This window comes from Ostrea edulis, chromosome 7 (assembly GCF_947568905.1).
Source record: "Ostrea edulis chromosome 7, xbOstEdul1.1, whole genome shotgun sequence".
In the NCBI taxonomy this organism is placed as follows: Eukaryota; Metazoa; Mollusca; class Bivalvia; order Ostreida; family Ostreidae; genus Ostrea; species Ostrea edulis.
The window spans coordinates 62,850,108-62,870,070 of NC_079170.1; the positions used below are offsets into that span (position 1 = coordinate 62,850,108).

The 19,963-nt window shown below is 36.1% G+C and overlaps 1 protein-coding gene and 1 long non-coding RNA gene across 3 annotated transcripts in view; one reads left to right on the top strand and one right to left on the bottom strand.

Moving 5' to 3' along the window:
• The window catches only part of LOC130048361 (inter-alpha-trypsin inhibitor heavy chain H3-like), a 51,193-nt gene that overhangs the window by 6,838 nt on the left and 24,392 nt on the right, over window positions 1-19,963 (top strand). Inside the window, exon 2 of the mRNA XM_056145002.1 lies at window positions 19,661-19,818. Within this exon, the coding sequence (XP_056000977.1) occupies window positions 19,661-19,818 (158 nt within the window). The remainder of the gene's footprint in view (window positions 1-19,660; window positions 19,819-19,963) is intronic.
• On the bottom strand, window positions 1,200-19,665 carry LOC130048411 (uncharacterized). Of its 2 annotated transcripts, none has more exons than XR_008797192.1 (2): window positions 11,336-19,665; window positions 1,200-1,493 (listed from the first exon to the last, which is right to left on the bottom strand). It is a non-coding gene; the product is annotated as an uncharacterized LOC130048411 (long non-coding RNA). The 2 variants fall into 2 exon arrangements; XR_008797193.1 differs by lacking the exon at window positions 11,336-19,665 and adding an exon at window positions 6,391-6,455.

Sequence of the window (19,963 nt, forward strand, 5' to 3'; positions counted from 1 at the left end):
AGACACAATGTTTGTATCTATCAGAGGGTCATTTAAGTTGGAAAGAGTCAATGGGAGAAGCAAGAGTGCTCCATGGAACACGCGTTTTGCTGGGGAGGGCATCATTATATCAGCATATAAATCATCATTGTGTAAGTTAAATGATACAGAAGGGACACACGTGTTAGCAAGAGTACCGACAACGGTACGTAATACGCCCATGAAAAGCTAATAGAGGGCCTTTTGATTTGTAGAACTTGCCTTCAAGTAGTATCAGCAATCATCAGGGTGTGACATTCTTTCTTTGCATCGAATAAACAAGACAAATCATGTATTCTCTATGTAATATTTTTACTTGCTATGTGCACAAAGTTTGACGGTCCTAACCCCAACAGTTCAGTTTGTATACTGCCTACAATGTTTTCCTACTAAGTGATACTGTGCTTGACCTTGAAAAATAATAGGCATCTTCCTCCCATCATGGTGATCAAATGTACCAAGTTTCAATATTCTGGAGCTTACGGTTATATTTGTATCCTGCCTACAAGGTTTTCTAACAAAGTGATACTGCGACTTTGACCTATAACCTTAAAAAACAAAAGGCGTCTTCCTCAGATCATGGTGATCGAATGTTCCAAGTTGCAATACCCTGGAGCTTACGGTTAGGTTTGTATCCTGCCTACAAGGTTTTCCTACTAAGTAGTAATACGATCTCGACTTTTGACTTCTGACCTTGAAAAATTCCTCTCATCATGGTGATCAAATTTACCAAGTTGCAATATTCTCGAGCTTACGGTTCGGTTTGTATCCTCCCTACAAAGTTTTATTACTATGTAATACTATGACTTTGACCTTGAAAAACAATATGCATCTTTCTCTCATCATGGGGATCAAATATACAAAGTTGTAATATCCTGGAGCTTACGGTTGGGTTTGTATTCTGCCCACAAGGGTTTCCTACTAAGTGATACTATGACCTTGACCTTTGGAAACAATAGGCATCTTCCTTTGATCATGGTAATTAAATGTACCAAGTTGTAAAATCCTGGAGCTTACGGTTCGGTCTGTATCCTGCCCACAAGGTCCGGACAGACAGACGGATGACGTCATTCCATAATACGTCTTCGACGGGCGTACAAAAATTAAAGTTCTGTCTCGTGCAGTTTCAAAGATCTAGGGTGGGGCAATGAGACATGAACAGACAGACAAACAACAATCTCTAAGAATTACTGAGCTTTACAGGTGACTGAAAAGTCAACAGATTAGAAACATCTAATAACACGAGGTCCGCAAGGCGGGGCATATCCCCTCGCAGTGAGTGTCTACAAAGTCCCGTAGTGCCCGTTACCTTTGACCATTGGATCCCAAAACCAAAAAGGTCCTTTCTCTATTGATAACAAAGCTACATTTGAAGTATCAGATCACTCGAGTAAACAATGTGGCTTGTAGGGTATCTGATCCAAACACTCCCGTTACTGTATCCACTCTCGTTATGAATTGCGATTGGATATTGCCTGGAAAAAAGTAATAAACACTTGAAAGAATGAAATCTCAATTTCCCACAATTTTACAAAGTTTCAAAATGTGTGGAAGGAACGGACATGGAATATAACTAAGTTAATTACATGTTCGGTAACCACATGAGAAATCGTGTATGTTTCTGTCACGATTTGATTATGACTGCGGTATTAAGTTGGTAAAAAAAATTAAGTATCGGTATAAATATAATGTGCTGATAGTTTGGGGATTATTTAGATAAATGAAATGCCATGAAAAGGGGATATTGCGATACGTACTATTGAGGGATTTACACCCGTAATAACAAGTGCGATAAAGAATCAAAACGAAGATCGATTAAAAAAAAATAAAAACAAGAAATGTTGGTAAATCATATATGCCCCCCCCCCGCCCCCCCCCCCCCCCCCCGGTGCAAAATTCAAAAGACACATGCATCATTTAATTGATAGTAGAGCCAAACCAGTTCAAAATGTTGAGCAGACAATATCTTCTTATTTCCAGCGTGGATTGACCATGTGACCTTAAAATAAATAGGGGTCATCTGCTCCTTATGCTGTACCAGTGTACCAAGTATGGTGTCAATCTAGCAAATGATTCTTAAAATATAGGAGATAATATATTACTATGTCCAGTTTAACCCTTGACCATATGGACCCAAATTTCATAAGGGTCATCTATGATGTACCAGTCTACCAAGTTTGATGTCTGTCAAGCAAAGGGTTCTCAAGATATTGAATGGACAGTATATTCCTATTTCCAGTTTGATCTTTGACCTCAAAATCAATAGCGGCCATCTACTCCTTAAGATGTACCAGTGTACCAAGTTTGATGTCTGTCAAGTAAAGGTTCTCAAGATTCTGTACAAACAGTATTTTCCTATGTCCAGTTTGACCTTTGACCTCAAAATCAATAGCGGCCATCTATTCCTTAAGATGCACCAGTGTACCAAGTTTGATGTCTGTCAAGCAAAGGTTCTCAAGATATTGTACAAACAGTATTTTCCTATGTCCAGTTTGACCCTTAACCTTTGATCATGTGACCTCAAAATCTATAGGGATCATCTACTCCTGAATATGTACCAGTGTACCAAGTTTCATGTCTGTCAAGCAAAGGGTTCTCAAGATATTGAGCAGACAGTATATTCCTATGTCCAGTTTGACCTTTGACAATGTGACCTCAAAATCAATAGGAATCTTTTTCTCATGATGATGTACCAGTGTACCAAGTTTGATGTATGTCAAGCGAAGGGTTCTCTAAACATTGAGTGTTCAGTATATTCCTATGTTCAGTTTGATTTGAACATGTGACCTAAATATCAATAGGGGTCATATACTCCTCACAATGTACATGTATCAGTGTACTAAGTTTCATGTCTGTCAGGGAAAGGTTTCTCAAGCTATTGAGCGGAACATCTTCCTATGTCCAGAGTAAACTGACCCTTGACCTTTTGACTCGAAAATCAATAGGGGTCCTCTTCTACTCGTGACCAACCTACATATGAAATATCATCACGATAAAGTGAATGATTCTAAAGATATTGAGCGGACAACATGTGGTCTACCGACCGACAGGTGCAAAGCAATATGCCCCTCTTCTTTGAAAGGGAGCATAATAAACAGAAATTATTATACAGGTGTATGTATATTTGTGATGAAAGTCACACTAGAAATTCACATAAAATAATGAAAGGTTAAACAAATATCCCCACAAATGCCAAATGGGACATCGCGGTGTATAGTGTAAATGTACGTTAGGTCCATCTGTTCGTAATAACGAACCCGACAAAGAGATTTGATTAAGGAAGCCATATCTAATCACCGTCACGTAGAGCTTTAAAGGGGCATGGACACGATTTGAGCTGAACATTTTCAAATTTTATTTTTCTATTTTTACTGTTTACAATGCTTAACTAAAGTATCTCTAATGGTCAACAAAAATTTGAATAACAGTTGTAGAGTTACAAGTGAGATACAGCACTCACAATGCTTTGTAATGTAAACAAGACTCGTGTCATGTTTTTGTTTACATATAGATTGCTTGATAGAAAATAGCATGTTTAAATCAAAATGAGATGACGTTAAGCATTCTAAACATCAAAAATGAAAACAATAAAATTTGAAAAATTTCCAGCTCAAATCGTGTCCATGTCCCTTTAACTTGATTAAAATGAACAAGCATTCTGAGAGTATTGCATGGCAATACATAGCTCCCTACCGGTTCCAAAATTTACTGGACCGCAATGATATTCGAAGTTCATTGTGTAGGCTATAGATAAGGGGGAAATTGGGGAACCAGGATAGGAATGGTTGGGAATCAACTACAATGTACATGTACTATTCAGGTACGAAGACTAGACCAGGAAAAAAGTCATAATTAGGTTTAGGTCTTTAACTAAATCAATGAACTGTGAAATGATGGTGATAATGAATAATTTAGCTACATTGTTGTATTACTATGCTAGAAGTTTTTATGTGTAATACTCTCATCTACATAAATAATTAAGAAACTTGGATGTAAACTTTAGGCTGGTGTGGATGTGACTCCACTAGTTCTTATCAACTTTGTAGAGGCATACTAAATTGTACCAATTATCTGCAAGCACAACAACAAAAAGTCACTCGCACCATTTTTTTTAAAGTCCAAGGGCCGTAACTCAGTGAAAAATTTCAAAATTAAAACTTGATCTGTAACATGTTATGGCAAAGTAATGTACCAAATATCAAATGAATATCTACAAGCACAACAAAAATATGTCCGTAATCTGATAATTCATGCTATTTTTTTCTAAGTTCAGGGGCAATGACTGAGTGAAAAATCAAAGGACCTAAAACAAAATTCGAACTTGATCTGTAACTTGTTATGGCAAAGACATGTACCTAATATCAAATGAATATTCGCAAGCACAACAACAAAAAAGTGCGGAAAACTGACAATTCATGCTATATTTTTTTAAGTCCAAGGACCATAACGTTGTGCAAAGACAACGGACCGAGACGAAATTCCAACTTGATCTGTAACTTGTTATGGCAAAAGCAATGTGCCAAATATGAAATAAATATGTCTGTAAGAACGGAGAAAAAAGTGTGGAAAACTGATTTATCAAACTGACGGACTGACAGAGTGCAAACCTAAAGCCCCCTTCGACTTCGTCGGTAGGGGACTAAAATGCGGCTTGCACTGTTACAGTTGTAGGGTATGACAGTTGTGTATTGAGATCACTGGAAAATTAACTAGCTATATCATGTCCCATCGAAAATATCCAACTGATATTGAAACGTCACCAGCTGTAGTTATAGATCACAAATTTAGACCTCTGCTTTAGCGCTCAAGGCGGTAGCCGTGAGGGTTCTTTAAATCGTGCCAACACCTGTCATGACACAGGACCTCCGATTTCAAGAGTCATGTCCGAAAGACTCGTGATTCTGACTTCTAAATGCCGAGCGACGAAGGAACAATCACTACCTATTTTAATGTCTTAGGTTTGACGCGGCCATAGCGTGAGCAGGGCTTAAACTCACGACCTCCCGATCACAAAGTGAATGCTCTACCATTAAGGAGAGGGTATTTATAGGACATGCCTGTTGCCTAATCCTATTCAATTATATTGTTTAAACTAATGCTCTACCATTGACCTACCGCGACCGGTACTTATACTTGCATGGATCGAAAATCGCTTATCACTGAAAAATGTGCTCTATTTTAAACTATCATCAAACGAGAAACTGAATAAAAACATTGACTTAACTATAATCTTAAAACATATCTTGGTCCAAGGATTTCGGTAATTTAAGGCCATTGTACTGGGACAAAAATTGCATTTCTACACTTTGGGCCACATTACACATTCACGATCCAAGCCTTCGAATAGGGCGAGTCGTTAAAACATATGACGACTGTTTTAGGTTGATTGGCTGTACATGTAAATTGTTTAACGTCCCGTTCGAGAATTGTTCACTATATGAAGACGTCACCATTGCTAGTGAAGCCAGGGATGCAAAATTGAAATCTGTGCTTGGCGCTTACGGCCTTTGAGCAGGGAGGGATCTTTGTCGTGCCACACTTGCTGTGACAAGGGGCCTCGGTTTTGCAGTCTCATCCGAAGGACCGCCCCATTTAGTCGCCTCTTACGACAAGTAAGGGAGTACTGAGAACCTGTTCTAACCAGGATCCCGACTGTTTTAAAAAGTAAAAGTGACGAGTATCTTGGATCAGACCTAAGACCCGAGGTAACGTGTCACATTAGGCGTTGTCACATGTATGACAAAGAACTCACACAGAAAAGCCGATAGCATGCATTGTGTATGCGATACCTCTAAACCAAACAGTTATTGACTTTTTAAGTAAGTTTTTTTTGGTCTATACCTCAAAACCAAACAACCAACCACAGGTTACAGTTGACCTTTACTTTTTTTGTATTAGACAAGATCAAAGGAATCCAAAGTTCAGGGAATGTAGAACTTCTTTTGATACTTGTGGCGTTCTAACTAGTGATAGATCCCCTCCCTGGTTCAAATGTTTAAAGAAATGCGTTACACGGTTCCTTGTAAAATCACTTGCTTAATACAGCTTGTCTAGCACTTACTTCTATGATATAATGGGGCAAACTGTTTCACTCCGATACAGCATATAAATGTCTTCCTGTTCTCAGCTGTAGCACTAACATCTTAATAGAAATCATCTGTTCATCTCATAAATCAAATTTTACAAGGCCGGTTGACTTACATCGAAAATTATACTGCGCCTTCAAAGCGATAACATGCACACTACGAAGTCATTAAAACATGGATTCTTCTTGAGCCCGTTCATGCCGTTTAATCTATTAAAACAAAACACAGCGTGGTACTCGTAACTTCAGAGCTGCCCTACAATATGTATGTTGTTATTTACACTTACTCGTGCCTTTTTCCGCCAATGACTGACCAGGCAGAAGGAGGAAGCACGTGCAATATATTTCAACCTCGCAGACGATTGTCAGGCGATAAGCTTCTGGTGAATTCTCAAGGCCACGAACATAAATTCTAGAATGATCTCTCAGATACTATTTATCTACCAAAGGTTTAAAACCACTTTGTGTAGTGTATCGCGCATTATGTAAGTGGTTGTTTTTTCTTATCATAAAGCCTTCCCTCTATGTTATGGTAGAAAATTTAATCGACAAAATATATTTTATATAAAGCACTTGATATTGTAATTTTCTACAATTATTTTTGACCAAACATTTTGTAGTAGCATATGTTCAACAGCACAGTTTCCCCCGTTTCTCTAATGGAACGAAAATGTTAGCAATAAAATCATGGATTGACCTCATACATGATCATAAAATATGTTGCTTTCATTAAATGTTTGCAGAAACTTCAAGATATTTCTTTTCAAGTAGTCCTGACTGGGAAGTGATAAAAATCTCGTGTGATTTTGTATGAAATTCGGATAAAACAATTTGACTAGAAAGACCGTATGCAAACAAATTTGCATACGGTAACAAGATTGAGTCTGTACAATGCACCATCTATGTTTGCATATCATCATGCATTGTCAGTAGAAAATAACACAAAGATATTAATACACTTTTGTTATTGCTACTGCCGTCTCTAACATACCACTGCCAATGCCCACTGTTTGTATTAAACACAACTCTCGTTAAAACTTCAAATTTCAGTGAATATATAGGTGGCAGGGGACAGTTTCTTTGGTTTTGAAACATGTGGATAGGGGGTATACACCAAAGTCAGATTATGACAGACTAATGAAAAATCATATTTCCCTTTTATGTCAATAATTGTATTTCATATTAGTGTAGTTAATAATTTATGATCCTAAATTACATGTAATCTATAAATACTGGTGCTGGTGCACAAAACATGCTCTGAGCAGGTTCCCCATTTTTTGCTTTGATTTCCCCTCATTTGGTTTAATCCGTACCACCCCCACACCATCACAGTACCAAACATGGGAAATTAGACACTGTGCACAATTAAGAACCCTATCTGCCTTCTCAAAAATCTACCTCTCATATGGGGCCATCCACCTTCCCTTACAGCTACAGACCTTTTGCTAGACCCTGCATGTTTTCACCGGAATTTCTTCAGCAACTGACCACGTGTCTTAGTTTCGTATTTGCACCCATCTATATGCTAGGAATCATGATGACACCTGTACATGTTGTATTTCAACATTTTTATTAAGCACTCAGCTACATTTGACATGCATCCTAAATTATTGTATACATATTTACACATGTAATATCACTTCAAATATGGGGTATTTCCATTTTTTGAAAACTGTCCCCTGCTACCTAGAGGAATATTACAAGTGCTATCTCGCACACGTGTTCAACGTCGTTCGTGTGACTTAATATTACATGTAGGTCGGATGAACCACACAGTGTCTCGTATGTCCGGCTTAGTATGTCGTACGTAGACATAGCTGCTACTAATGTTCATCATCTCATTTATCTATAGGAAAAGATTTGTATGATCATTATCCACATAAACTCTGCTTTCTTTGTAAAATCAAATGTGCATGTATTCACATATGTGGAGGGCCTGACACTTGACCTCTGTCAATTACACATGAATGCCAGTCCAAAGAGGGCTGTATGAGGATCGCATGTTATATTTGACAAAATGTTTTGGTGAATGTTTTCTGGGTTTTTTAACTTGAGTATAGAAAATGGATCCTTGAGTAGATTAATTGGACCTACATTAGTGTATATTTGTGGCAATTATGAGTACGAGTGAAACATTCTCGTTGAGACGTTAAACAGCAAACAATCATAAGTTTTCTCCCTTGTTCTGACTCACCACTCAAGAACATCAACATCATTCTTATTGTATAGTTGGGAATTAGAAAGTTAATTATTAGTTCCGTGTTTGTCCTTTAAACTATTCGTAAAATTAATAGTATATAAAATATGCAAACAACGATATGATTTCATTATACATTCATTTCAATTAACATGCTCTCTTTTTAGAAAATCTTGTAAACCTGACCAAACTGGTTAAAATCGGACGCTTATCATAATTCGCTAATAATGGAGTAGAGAACTAGATGAGCGAATTTACAAACTTTGTAGCGGGATACCGTTGCATGATATCGACACATATACATGTAGCTGTCAAAAAATTAAAATTTAATACCTTTGTTTACATTGATTTACATGTGAGTATTTGACACACACACACACACACACACCCTCCCCGTAGCAGCCATGGTTTCTCCAATGTACATTTGTAAGTGGTTTGACAGATGTGTTAATGGTATCATGTCGGTGTGGTTATGCGATATTGATGCTACGCTAACGCGTTGTGATTTTCATAGCAAAATCATGTTAAATTGTACATATTGTGACATAACACAAAACAGGTGTTCCGTATTGCAAGATGATATAAACATGATTTTGAAATGTTTAAGTGGCATTCAAATAGTCAAAAAGCATCATTTACTTCAATTCTGCAAATAATGCGCTTCTCCAGATTTCTGCTTTGTATAATTTCCCATGCTTCACCACACAGTGACCGGAATAGTTAAATCGGGATGTGAATACTGTATGTGAAATTCAGTGCTATAAATATCACGGGGACTGTCAGATAGATTTACTAGTATTTTTATTTTTAATTTCCGTCATGAAAAGTCTAACCACATTTCAAAAATAGTGACGAAAATCGTGTTCTGCAGACAGCTAACATACTGTTGATGTACAGATGTATGTAAGGGTACACTATCTCTTCCAGGAATATATGCAATTGAATCAGTATTGACATTTGCAATTAATATAATCTCTAAATATACGTTTAGAATTATAGTTCACGTTTTCTGATTCATGCTTTAGTCCACTTATAGTGACTGTATATTTCATAGAACCAGAAAAGATCTCCTTAAGTTGTAAATTAATGATACAGCTGTTTTTCTCTGTCGGTCAATGAATGAGACATTTCAAACAGTGTCGCAGATTGCTAAATATATTTCTAAATTTTTCAAATGAGAATTAAGCACAACATCAAATGTGTTTTGCAATAATTTCCATATGGAAATTAACAAAATGAACAGAAACAAAAAACACCAAAAAAATGAAAAAACTATTTGACACTTTCGGTAGTTCAAACAGTGCAGCGATTTATCTGTAGATGTATGTATCCTTGTACTACGAACACCTAAACTGCACTGTTGCAGATCATATGCACGTGTATTTTTTGTACCACGAAGCGTGCTACAACATCGGAATTGTCAATAGATGTACTCGATGGTCCATGCTCCTTAAACCATGGATTCATAACGTAATCTATTTTCGGATATTTCTTTTTCAATAAAGGAATGCGCAACATATGCATCTGATGTTTGGTGGGGGTTTTTTCAATATAGAATGCGCAACAATGTTTGTGGGTTTTTTTTTCCAATGTAGAAATACACAACATATACATCGGATGTTGATTTAAGATCGTCTATTACAGGGATCCATCTGCTATTAAGTAAAAGATACACGCACGAAATCATTGTGTGCAGATTATTTTGGTTACAACGCCTGACTTTCACAGGTGTTGAATTTGGCAGCAGGTGCCCGTTGATTATCATTTTGATTGCAATAGGTCTGAACTCTCAGATTCAAGGATCTGCCAGGCACGAAAGTACCTAATACACGCAAGCAATTAAACATGAACACAGAATTAGGATAACGAATGTGAAACAATTACTACCTGTATCTTAACACAGGTGACATTAATTAACTCGCTAGTTTCTACCTAGAATGACAATGTCCAGAATGTAGTGATGACACTAAGAACAAATTTATTCGAAGTTGTACACATTTAAATTAATTAATGCTATTGGATTTCTAGCGTTTTTGTTTTCTTCGTCATATTGACTTCCCTCATTGTATACATGCAGATGTGTACATGTATATCCAACAAATTAGTATTTTAATGAAATTTCAATCTAAGGCAAGAAACTATTTCAACACAATTTATAACCAGGCATTTGGAATGATCTATTTCAGTGATCTACATGTGGACCTTTTAAATTTAAACTTGTTTATTTCATTCATCATATACATAATGTACTATGATATGAATAGAATTGAACAACATGTGCCTATGAACGTTCTCTTCTTCATTCAATGTGCAAATGATTATACTCAAAACTGTATATTGTAAACCAACTTTTATTCGCGAGCGAGGGTCGCAAGAACCACTTCATCGCGAATATTTCTCGCCGCAAACCAGACCTTAAATGTTTCTTGTACATTTAAGATTATCTTGGTCGCGAAAATTAGTCCCCGCGAACCAGTTCATCGCGAGTAAACGCAATATTGAGTCGTCGCGAATAAAAGTCGATTTGCAGTATTCATAAACAGTTTATCCCGTGGGGATCCGGGTTAGAATAGGTCCTCAGTACCCCCTTGCTTGTCGTAAGAGGCGACTATATGGGGGCGGTCCTTCGAATGAGACTGCAAAAACCGAGGTCCCGTATCACAGCAGGTGTGGCACGATAAAGATACCTCCCTGCTCAATGGCCATAATAAGCGCCGAGCATAGACCTAAATTTTGCAGCCCTTCACCGGCAGTGGTGACGTCTCTATATGGGTGAAATATTCTCGAGAGGGACGTTAAACAATATTCAATCAATCATAAACAGTTTCACTTATCTTACCAAACAATGATATTTAAATTTAAGAACCAGGAGGTACCAAGGTCACAAATACAACCCAGAAAGACAAGGACATAACCCCAACCTCCCATGACTTCGCATCGCCCTGTGAAAAATGTAAATTAGACGTCTGATGTCTCATACTTATTGTTAGACCGTTCGTGGCACACTGATTTTGACTACGGATAACTCCGTTTACCTGATCAAGATATATGGCTCACAGCGGGTGTGACTGGTCGACAGGGGAAGCTTACTCCTCCTTGGCACCTGATTCCACCTCTGATGTGTCCAGGGGTCTGTGTTTACCAAGCTATCTATTTTGTATTGCTTGTGGAATTTGTGAGATTGATCACTGTTCGTTATCTTCACCTTTCATGAAAATTAAATAGAAAATAGCTTAGATCTGATACACAGGGTCGTTTTAAACTTTTGGCTGGTTTCAGTTCATCTTGAAAACCATTATAAGAAGTAAAAAATATGTATGTAATACAGCCTTTTTAAAAGTCTGATGAAATAGGATAAATACATTTCTCTCAGCTGATAAAATCTTCAAGGTTATTCGTGAACCCTGATTGTGCCATATCGTTGTGATTTTGACCTTAAATTATATATTTGATTTTATTATATAGCTAATAAATAGTCTATTATGAAACCTAGAGAATGTTAGCGTTCAATATCCTGAGAATTTATTGAACGTTAACTTTGCATTGCGTAAATTGTATGCGCCCGAAACATTCCGAGTATGAGCGTTCAATATTGACGCTACCGTAACGACTTAAACAAGCCAAAATGGCAGACGACGGTCCTCCGAATCTGACAGAGCCGGTATTTGATATTTACTTAAGCAAAATGTTTTACTGTACATAAATTATGATGTCCCATTTACAAAATCAGTTTGCTTCATGCATTAATGACGGGTTAAATATTGAACAGTTAAGAAATGCATGCTGTTATTGCACACCTTCACCTTAGATGCCAATATTGATGAATTCTCGTCTACTTTGGAGTAGTTTGAGTGAAAAGGGATATAATTTAACAACTAAATACTATAGCTATAAAATAAAAGGGTTATTGAACTTATATAGGTGAATATTGGCACTCGTTGGCTGTCAAAATGCACTCGCAAGCTCGTGTATTTTTACAGCCAACTCGTGCCAATATTCACCAATATAAATTCAATAACCCTATATTCCTATTTTAACTTGTATCATCAACCTGCATAAAGAAGTGCTAGACATAACGGTGTTGGTGAACATGCAGATGGAGTGTGGATGAAGGCTACATTGTATCATGTAACGTTATATCATGTTAAAGGTGTTTTCATAATGAGATGATTTACAATTAAACTATCCCAGTGTAGGTTGTATGCTGCACATGGTGTAGACCATGACGTCAAAATAGGACACCATGGATTGGGGACTACCGTGGAAAACTAACACAGTGTCATCAAAACAGTTCAGGGCTGGTACATTAAATGATAAAACAGAATTGGCTATGCTGTATGGTCATTGTCGCGTCAGTTGTTCGAGGAAGTTATCAACTGAGCCCACTTGTAATAATGAATCCTCCTACCCCTTACTTGTCATAGAGAGTTTATGAAATGGGGGCGGTCCTTCAGATGAAACCGCAAAAACCGAGGCCCTGTACCACAGCAGGTGTGGCATGATGAAAATCCTTCCCTGCTCAAAGGCCGTAAGCGCCGATCATAGGCCTACATTAAAAATGTTGCAGCCCTTCACCGGCAATGCTGACGTCTCCATGAGTGACAGATTCTCGAGCGTCCCGCTCGGTATAATTTACTCTCATTTATAATGATTGAACAAAGTATACAAAAACATCAAAATAAATTTTATTGCCCATTATATTGTGTAAGAATTGCCCAAGAATTTTCCATCGTTTGCCCTAATGCTAGATCAATGTAATGTAAATTTCATTGGACTTAGTCGTCACATGACATGACGTAGTGAGCATGAGCTTGTCGAGCATCTATATAATCAAGTGATTCACTTCATACTAGTTAATGCATGTTGATTATTATGGATTTTGAATTCAAAACATTGGGCTATGAATTCTTGATTCTCATCTGCATTGAAACACTTAGAAGTAACCTTAATTACACGCGGCAGTCGATCATTATCATACAGGGTTGCTAACTTGACCCTGTGAACAAGTATCGACTCAGATATTGAGGTCATTTTTTTTTCTCGAAAGTTGCTAACACCATTTCGCGCATAAAAAACTAGAATGGGACATGATTTTGGCGCTTGTGTCACCGGCTAAGCATTAATGGGCTTATTATGTCACGGGAAATTTTGTCACCTAACCGACTTAATGCGGAGATGCTTCAACTTGACATTTATGTAGAATCGGCAACATAAATAATTATCAAACACCTGAATTATTATTTATATGCAATGGGATGAAATTAATAAGTCCTCTATGAAGTGTGGTTAACCATTTCCATTGATTGTACTGAAAGATTCAATTATAATATCAGAAGTTAAAAGATGTAGATTAATTATGTACGCAGGGTTTTCTTTTTAATTTTATTAATGGTATTCTTTGTGGTATCTACGTACGATTTATGTTTGATCTTGATGATTTCAATTATAGACTCTATTCAATTTAATTTTCCACATATATATTTGATGCAATCAATATGTCATTTATCTAGGTTTAAGGAAGTGGGATAGGAAGCTCAAACAGAGATTTTTCGGACTATATATAAAAAAATACACAAAATGAAATATTTGATGTGTGGACACATATTTCTTGCAATAATCAGTTTGCAAACGTAAATAGAGAAAGGAAACATTTGAAGTTGATAAATATTAAATTCTTATAAATTGCGCAATGTAACTTGAAAACATTATCCGTCCTAGTACGTTAGTCACACTGTGTTTGTGGTCATTGCATCATGCTGATTTACAATATTAGTATTCAGAAAACTCTAGTATATACCAGATGCACATGATTACACGCGTGCCCTTACTTTAAAAGGCATTCGTATGGTGTCCGGATAGGGCTATTTGCGAAAGCGTGACTGCGAGTTAGTCACAACACGCTGTCACGCCAATAAGCAACACGCCATCAAGCAACGTGCCTTTACGCTAACACAACTTTACACCACTCGCCTTCCCGCGGACAAGCGATGCACCAACACGCCTTCGCGCCGTTACGCCAACAAACGAAGGTGAGTTGCTTGTCGGCGCGAAGGCAAGTTGTGTAAAGTTGTGATGTCGCGTTGCTAGTCGTGTTGTGACTAACGCGCAATCACGCATTTGCAATTGGCCGTATCCGGACACCACACATTCTAGAACCATTTTCCATATGAATATGAGGTTTCTCTTTACCTTTTAAGCTTTGGTTCAATGACTACTAAAACAACAGTCCCATCATCAGTAAACACGAAAAACAAGCTCTTTAAATACGTATACCTGTAGGAATGCTATGAATTCTTTTGAAGGCTACTTTCTTAATTTTCTAGAGTAATTATCAAAAGTAAGCCCACAAAGCAATATGGTGGGTTTTTTTTTTTTTAGTATTTAAATCTGAAGCACGAGTGTTATATATGTAAAACTTATACGGTACCAATTTTGATGTACCAGATACGCATTTCGACAAAAAATGTCTCTTCAGTGATACACACACACACACACACACACACACACACACACACACATATAGATATATATATGGTCGTTATAATGATCCAGTTTCCCCAATACCTGTACACACTATCTGTCTGACTGGTGTCATACCGATTGTTTGGCTGTTGTTGGCACATTGATTTTGACTACGAATTATTCCGCTTATCTGATCAAGGTATAGGACTCACGACGGGTGTGACTGGTCGACAGAGGAAGTTTACTCCTCCTTTGCACCTGACCCACTTCTGGTATATCCAGGGGTCTGTATTTGCCCAACTCTCTATTTTGCATTGCTTATATGAGTTATGAGATTGATCATTGTTCGTTATCTTCACCTTATGAGTTGAAGATTTCACATTTAGTCCAAAGCGCTTTGGAATAAATGTGAATTGTTCCACTTTTTCACATGGTGAACAAGCAAATGAGTGCCGGGCTTAAGACCAGAAATCCCTACTCGCACTTAAAAGTGCAAAACCAATTAATGCAATGCAAAATACTGAACTACACTGCATTAAATTTACATTAAACTATCGCACCTATGTGCTGAAAATGGCAAGGAGGGAGAGAGAGAGAGAGAGAGAACGAAAAATATTGTTCATAAATATTCAAACATTCTTACTTTTGATCGGTATGTAAGTCTTTCTGTACTTTACTGCAGATGTTATAGCATATAAAACAAAACGAATCTACCTCAAAATGTAAATGGGACACAAATAATCAATTAATTATTATGCACCATTGACACTTGATCATGAAAATTTGTATGTAGTATTTGTGTAGTCATTGATCAATCACCATCAAAGATTGTGAGTGTCAAGAAATTAGACCATACCAACCAATATCCGTAACCTCAACATATGTTAACTCCATCGCACAGATTCTTTCTCAGTAATTTATTCAGGGTCTGGAGGTCTTGAATACTTTCCACGTTAAAGAACGCTCCCTGGATTTCATTGATATAAAACCATCAAACGAATTGTTAATGAACGTCATATTAAATGTGAAAACACAACAATGTACAATGCAATGTGTGTACGCAGTGCTTTTTTTCTTACACTGTTTTGACGTTTTCCGTGTAAATTTTACGATCTTTTCAGCACGATTCTGTTAAGTACTGAGGAACGTGCAATTATAATGCAATAAAATTTTGTTTACAACAGTTTATTACACTGTACTATAGTTTGTTGTTATCCACGTGTTTAGCAGAACAAACAGGAATGTCATTACAAAAAAATTACCCTCGGATGAATAACAAAGTATCGATTAGATACTGAGAAGTGACACAGGGATTCGTTTAATGAATAATATACATATATGTTGTTTCAGCATTGAATGCTGAATTACTCCATTTTTCATTGATATTTATATCCCCTATGATATAAAGTAATCTAGAAATGCATTGCTTATCCATGTATTTACATGTACATATTTTGTAACTTGATTTCTTTCTTTATTATTTATTTGATAAATAGTTTTCATGTGAAGTTGAAAAGTTGGCGTTTTTATCGAGAAATACAATAAAACACTATTGGTTTATCGCTGACCTAAAATTGCTCAATATAAATATCTTAAACTATGCCTATTGTATGAAATCATGCTTGGAGTGAGAATATTTAAAATCAGATTCATGTATTCCAGGTAAAAGGACCATGCATCTTAATTTAGATACGTGACTGTTCCTGTGAATTATGATTTATAATGTGTTTATCAAGAAAATCAATTTTAAAAAATCTACCGTTATAGAATTTTAAGAGTTATATTGATTTATTATATTTTATTTCTGTTTTGTCGGTTTATTCATTCATTAAAAAGATGAGGAAAAAACCCGAAGTATAACATTTTAAACCTAGAGTTGAAATTTAGAATCAACATTAATGTTGTACAGTTGTAATTTACAATCAGCTTTAGTGTTGTACAGTTGTAATTTACAATCAGCATTAACGTTGTACAGTTGTAATTTACAATCTGCATTAGTGTTGTACAGTTGTAATTTACAATCAACATTACAGTTGTAATTAACAATCAACATTAGTGTTGTACACTTGTAATTTACAATCAACATTACAGTTGTACATTGTAATTTACAATCAACATTACAGTTGTAATTTACAATCAACATTTGTGTTGTACAGTTGGAATTTATAATCAGCATTACAGTTGTAAGAGGCAGGTACAGTTTATACAGTCATTTGGCCCAGAAAATGGATAATTTTAGTAGGAGTCCCAAAATCTGGCATTCAAATAAGGAATATATAAGCAAACCCAAACTAAGTTTAATTTGATCCAAAATTGCTTTGTGTTATATGACAGGAGCGTGAAGTTAGTATAAAATTGCTAAAATGCCAAAATCTATGAAAAAAAATCATAAATTCGGGGGGGTTTCGTTTCAGGAAAAACATACAGCCCATGGGTCGAGCAAATCATATTCTAATACATTTTTCATCTTCCGTTAACACACAATATATATTGCATGTAATTTTATTTTGCTCGACAGATGGGCGCATCTTTTCCCAAGCAATAATCTAGATGAAACTTAACAGTTATCAAGCTTTTTTTTTTTTTTTTAAAAGGCGGGAAAAGTCGTATTTATGACGGAATGCTGTTATCAATTAAGCAACAACTTTGATTTAATTTGGGATAGTATACTTAGCATATATTCAACTTACTTAAACACAGATGGAGCTTTATTCAAGACACATTTAAAACAGAGAAAATTTTTATTGGTCTTTTTATATACACAATCGTACCTTGTTCTTTACAATCAGCATTAGTGTTGCTGAAGTGGATTATTCAACAGGAATTTCTATGGGTGGCGGAAAATGTAAACGGTCCCGATTGCTACGCAAACATATAATAAGGCCCACGCGCCACCTAGCGATAATTCCGATTGTGTAGGTTTTTTTTTTTTTTTGCACACCACCTAGCGCCAGTTCTGTTGAAAAATCGGTGATCGTTCGTTTTGCAACAGAGTTTGTTGATTTTCCAATTGAGTCTGTTGATTTTGTTTAAGCTAGTCTGTGATGTATTTCAAGATATGTTTTTGAAAAATAGTTGTTCGTTTTGTATTAACGTCTTTTTTACCCTTTCCGCCGCACCCACACATTTCGAAAGGAAACATATTAAGAACAAAATTGATAAAATAACTTTCTGTTTTACGGTGATTCGTAATATGAATGTAAATATCGAATATTTGAGGGTAATACTATTTTGTATTAAAAACCACAATTACAAAACGTCGTATCTTTTATGTCACTGAGTGTATTCTGGCGCTTTTATTTTTATACACTTGCATGTACATCAGAGTATGGGAGGGCATTGTAACGTGATTGCGTATGTGTGTGTGGGTGAGTTAGCGAGTGCGTAACGCCAACAAGTATAGGTAATCATAATCATACCTATGTGATACATAATTATGTTCTTGTATTTTTGTTTTCGACTCATTCTGACCCCCACTAGCTATTCTGTTATATAACTTCGTCATTTTCAAAATAAATGACATTTTTTCAATTCACATCACTGTCCTGTTTTCACTGTCTTTATCAAGTAACAAGCAAAGGCCACTTGGCAAGTCATATTAACTAAGGAACATAAATAGCTTAACAATGCTTGCCGTCTTTAGGAACAACTTCATACAGTAAACTGATATAAATTTATGATATGCTTTAAGTATTTATATTTTTATCAAATGACCACATGATCAAACTTTTTTTAAAATGGTAAATCTCATATAAGATCAAGTTTTTAAAAACGCTTGCTGGAAGTACAATAATTTTTCTAGTATGACTTTGAAATAGATATATTTGTACTAAAAATAAAAAGCATTGTTTCTTCTCAACCTCAATGAAAAGCAGATATTCGGCGTGCTTCATTTTTCACACAGCAAGAAACAAAAACTACTAAATAAATGCGAATTGCCCAAAATTTTAAGGTTTGCGTGCAAAGAAGACCATTTATGTTATTTGTTGGCTTATAGAAATGTATTTGATAGTTATCTTAGATAAGATTAAAGAGTCATTTTCATTTTATTGCAATTTTGTTTTCTTTGTTCTCTTTTTTTTCTCCCTTATTTAAGATTGCATGAAAATCTTGTAAAATTGTTAAGCCGTACGTAAATTAGATCATTGAGAAATTATCTCCTTTGCGTTGAGCAGGATTCTAACCAATGAAATAAATTAGAAATTTCACATCATACATTTTCTACCAATCACAAAGGAGAGTAAGTGCATCGTCCATAGATTGTAAAATATTTCAACTATATTCATCTTCTTCCAAGGATGATGATGATAAAATATGCATCGAGTTCAGCGTTGCGTTTATGAATATGCAAGGTGGATACTCCGCTTTTATGTTGTTCTTGTATTGCATGTGGATATTGCTGCACGATGTGAACTTCTCGATATTGACTAGGAAGCATGAAATATTGCGGAACACAAGAAACAAACTACGACTATTGGGATAATTTTTGAACAATCGCACTTGTTGACAAACGACCTGGTAGTTACGTTTTTGTGACACACAGAACACCATTTGTCTGAAAATAGATTATAGTCTATGGATCACTCTGAATCACCGAGTCGTCGAGACCCCCTACTTTTGATTGCGTCACGGAATCGAACTGTAATGTTTACACAACCTCTTGTTATTAGTTTCTTGCTGATGATATAACCTGGAAAAACTCAGTGACGTCATCAATATGATCAATTACAAATTCCATAGCGACCTTTTGAAAATGCATCTTTCGTTTTAAGGATTGTTCATTAACTTAAACTATCACAGCAATGTATCCATTGTTTTTTCTTTCCCTCAATGACTGAGTGTTTCACATCTGATAAGAGTATATTTAGTGCACTGCCTTGCCTGATTTCTATTTTCAGACAACAAAAGTCGTATCTTTGCATATCAAGTCTAGCATTCTGTACCGATTCTCATCTACCAGTGTCACCAGCACTATAATTAACGATGACGTCAGAGCAACGGAAACCACGTTTGAGGTCACTCTTCCAGACGCAGCTTTTATCTCCAATTTCACGCTGTAAGACTTTTAACTGATCAAGTAGTATCCTTTACGTATTCCTTTGCTGATGCCGGAACGTCGGCATCTTTAAAACTAAATTTGACTACGTATTCGTATTTAGTCACAGTTTTGAATACATCAAATGTAACAATTCGCCTTACAG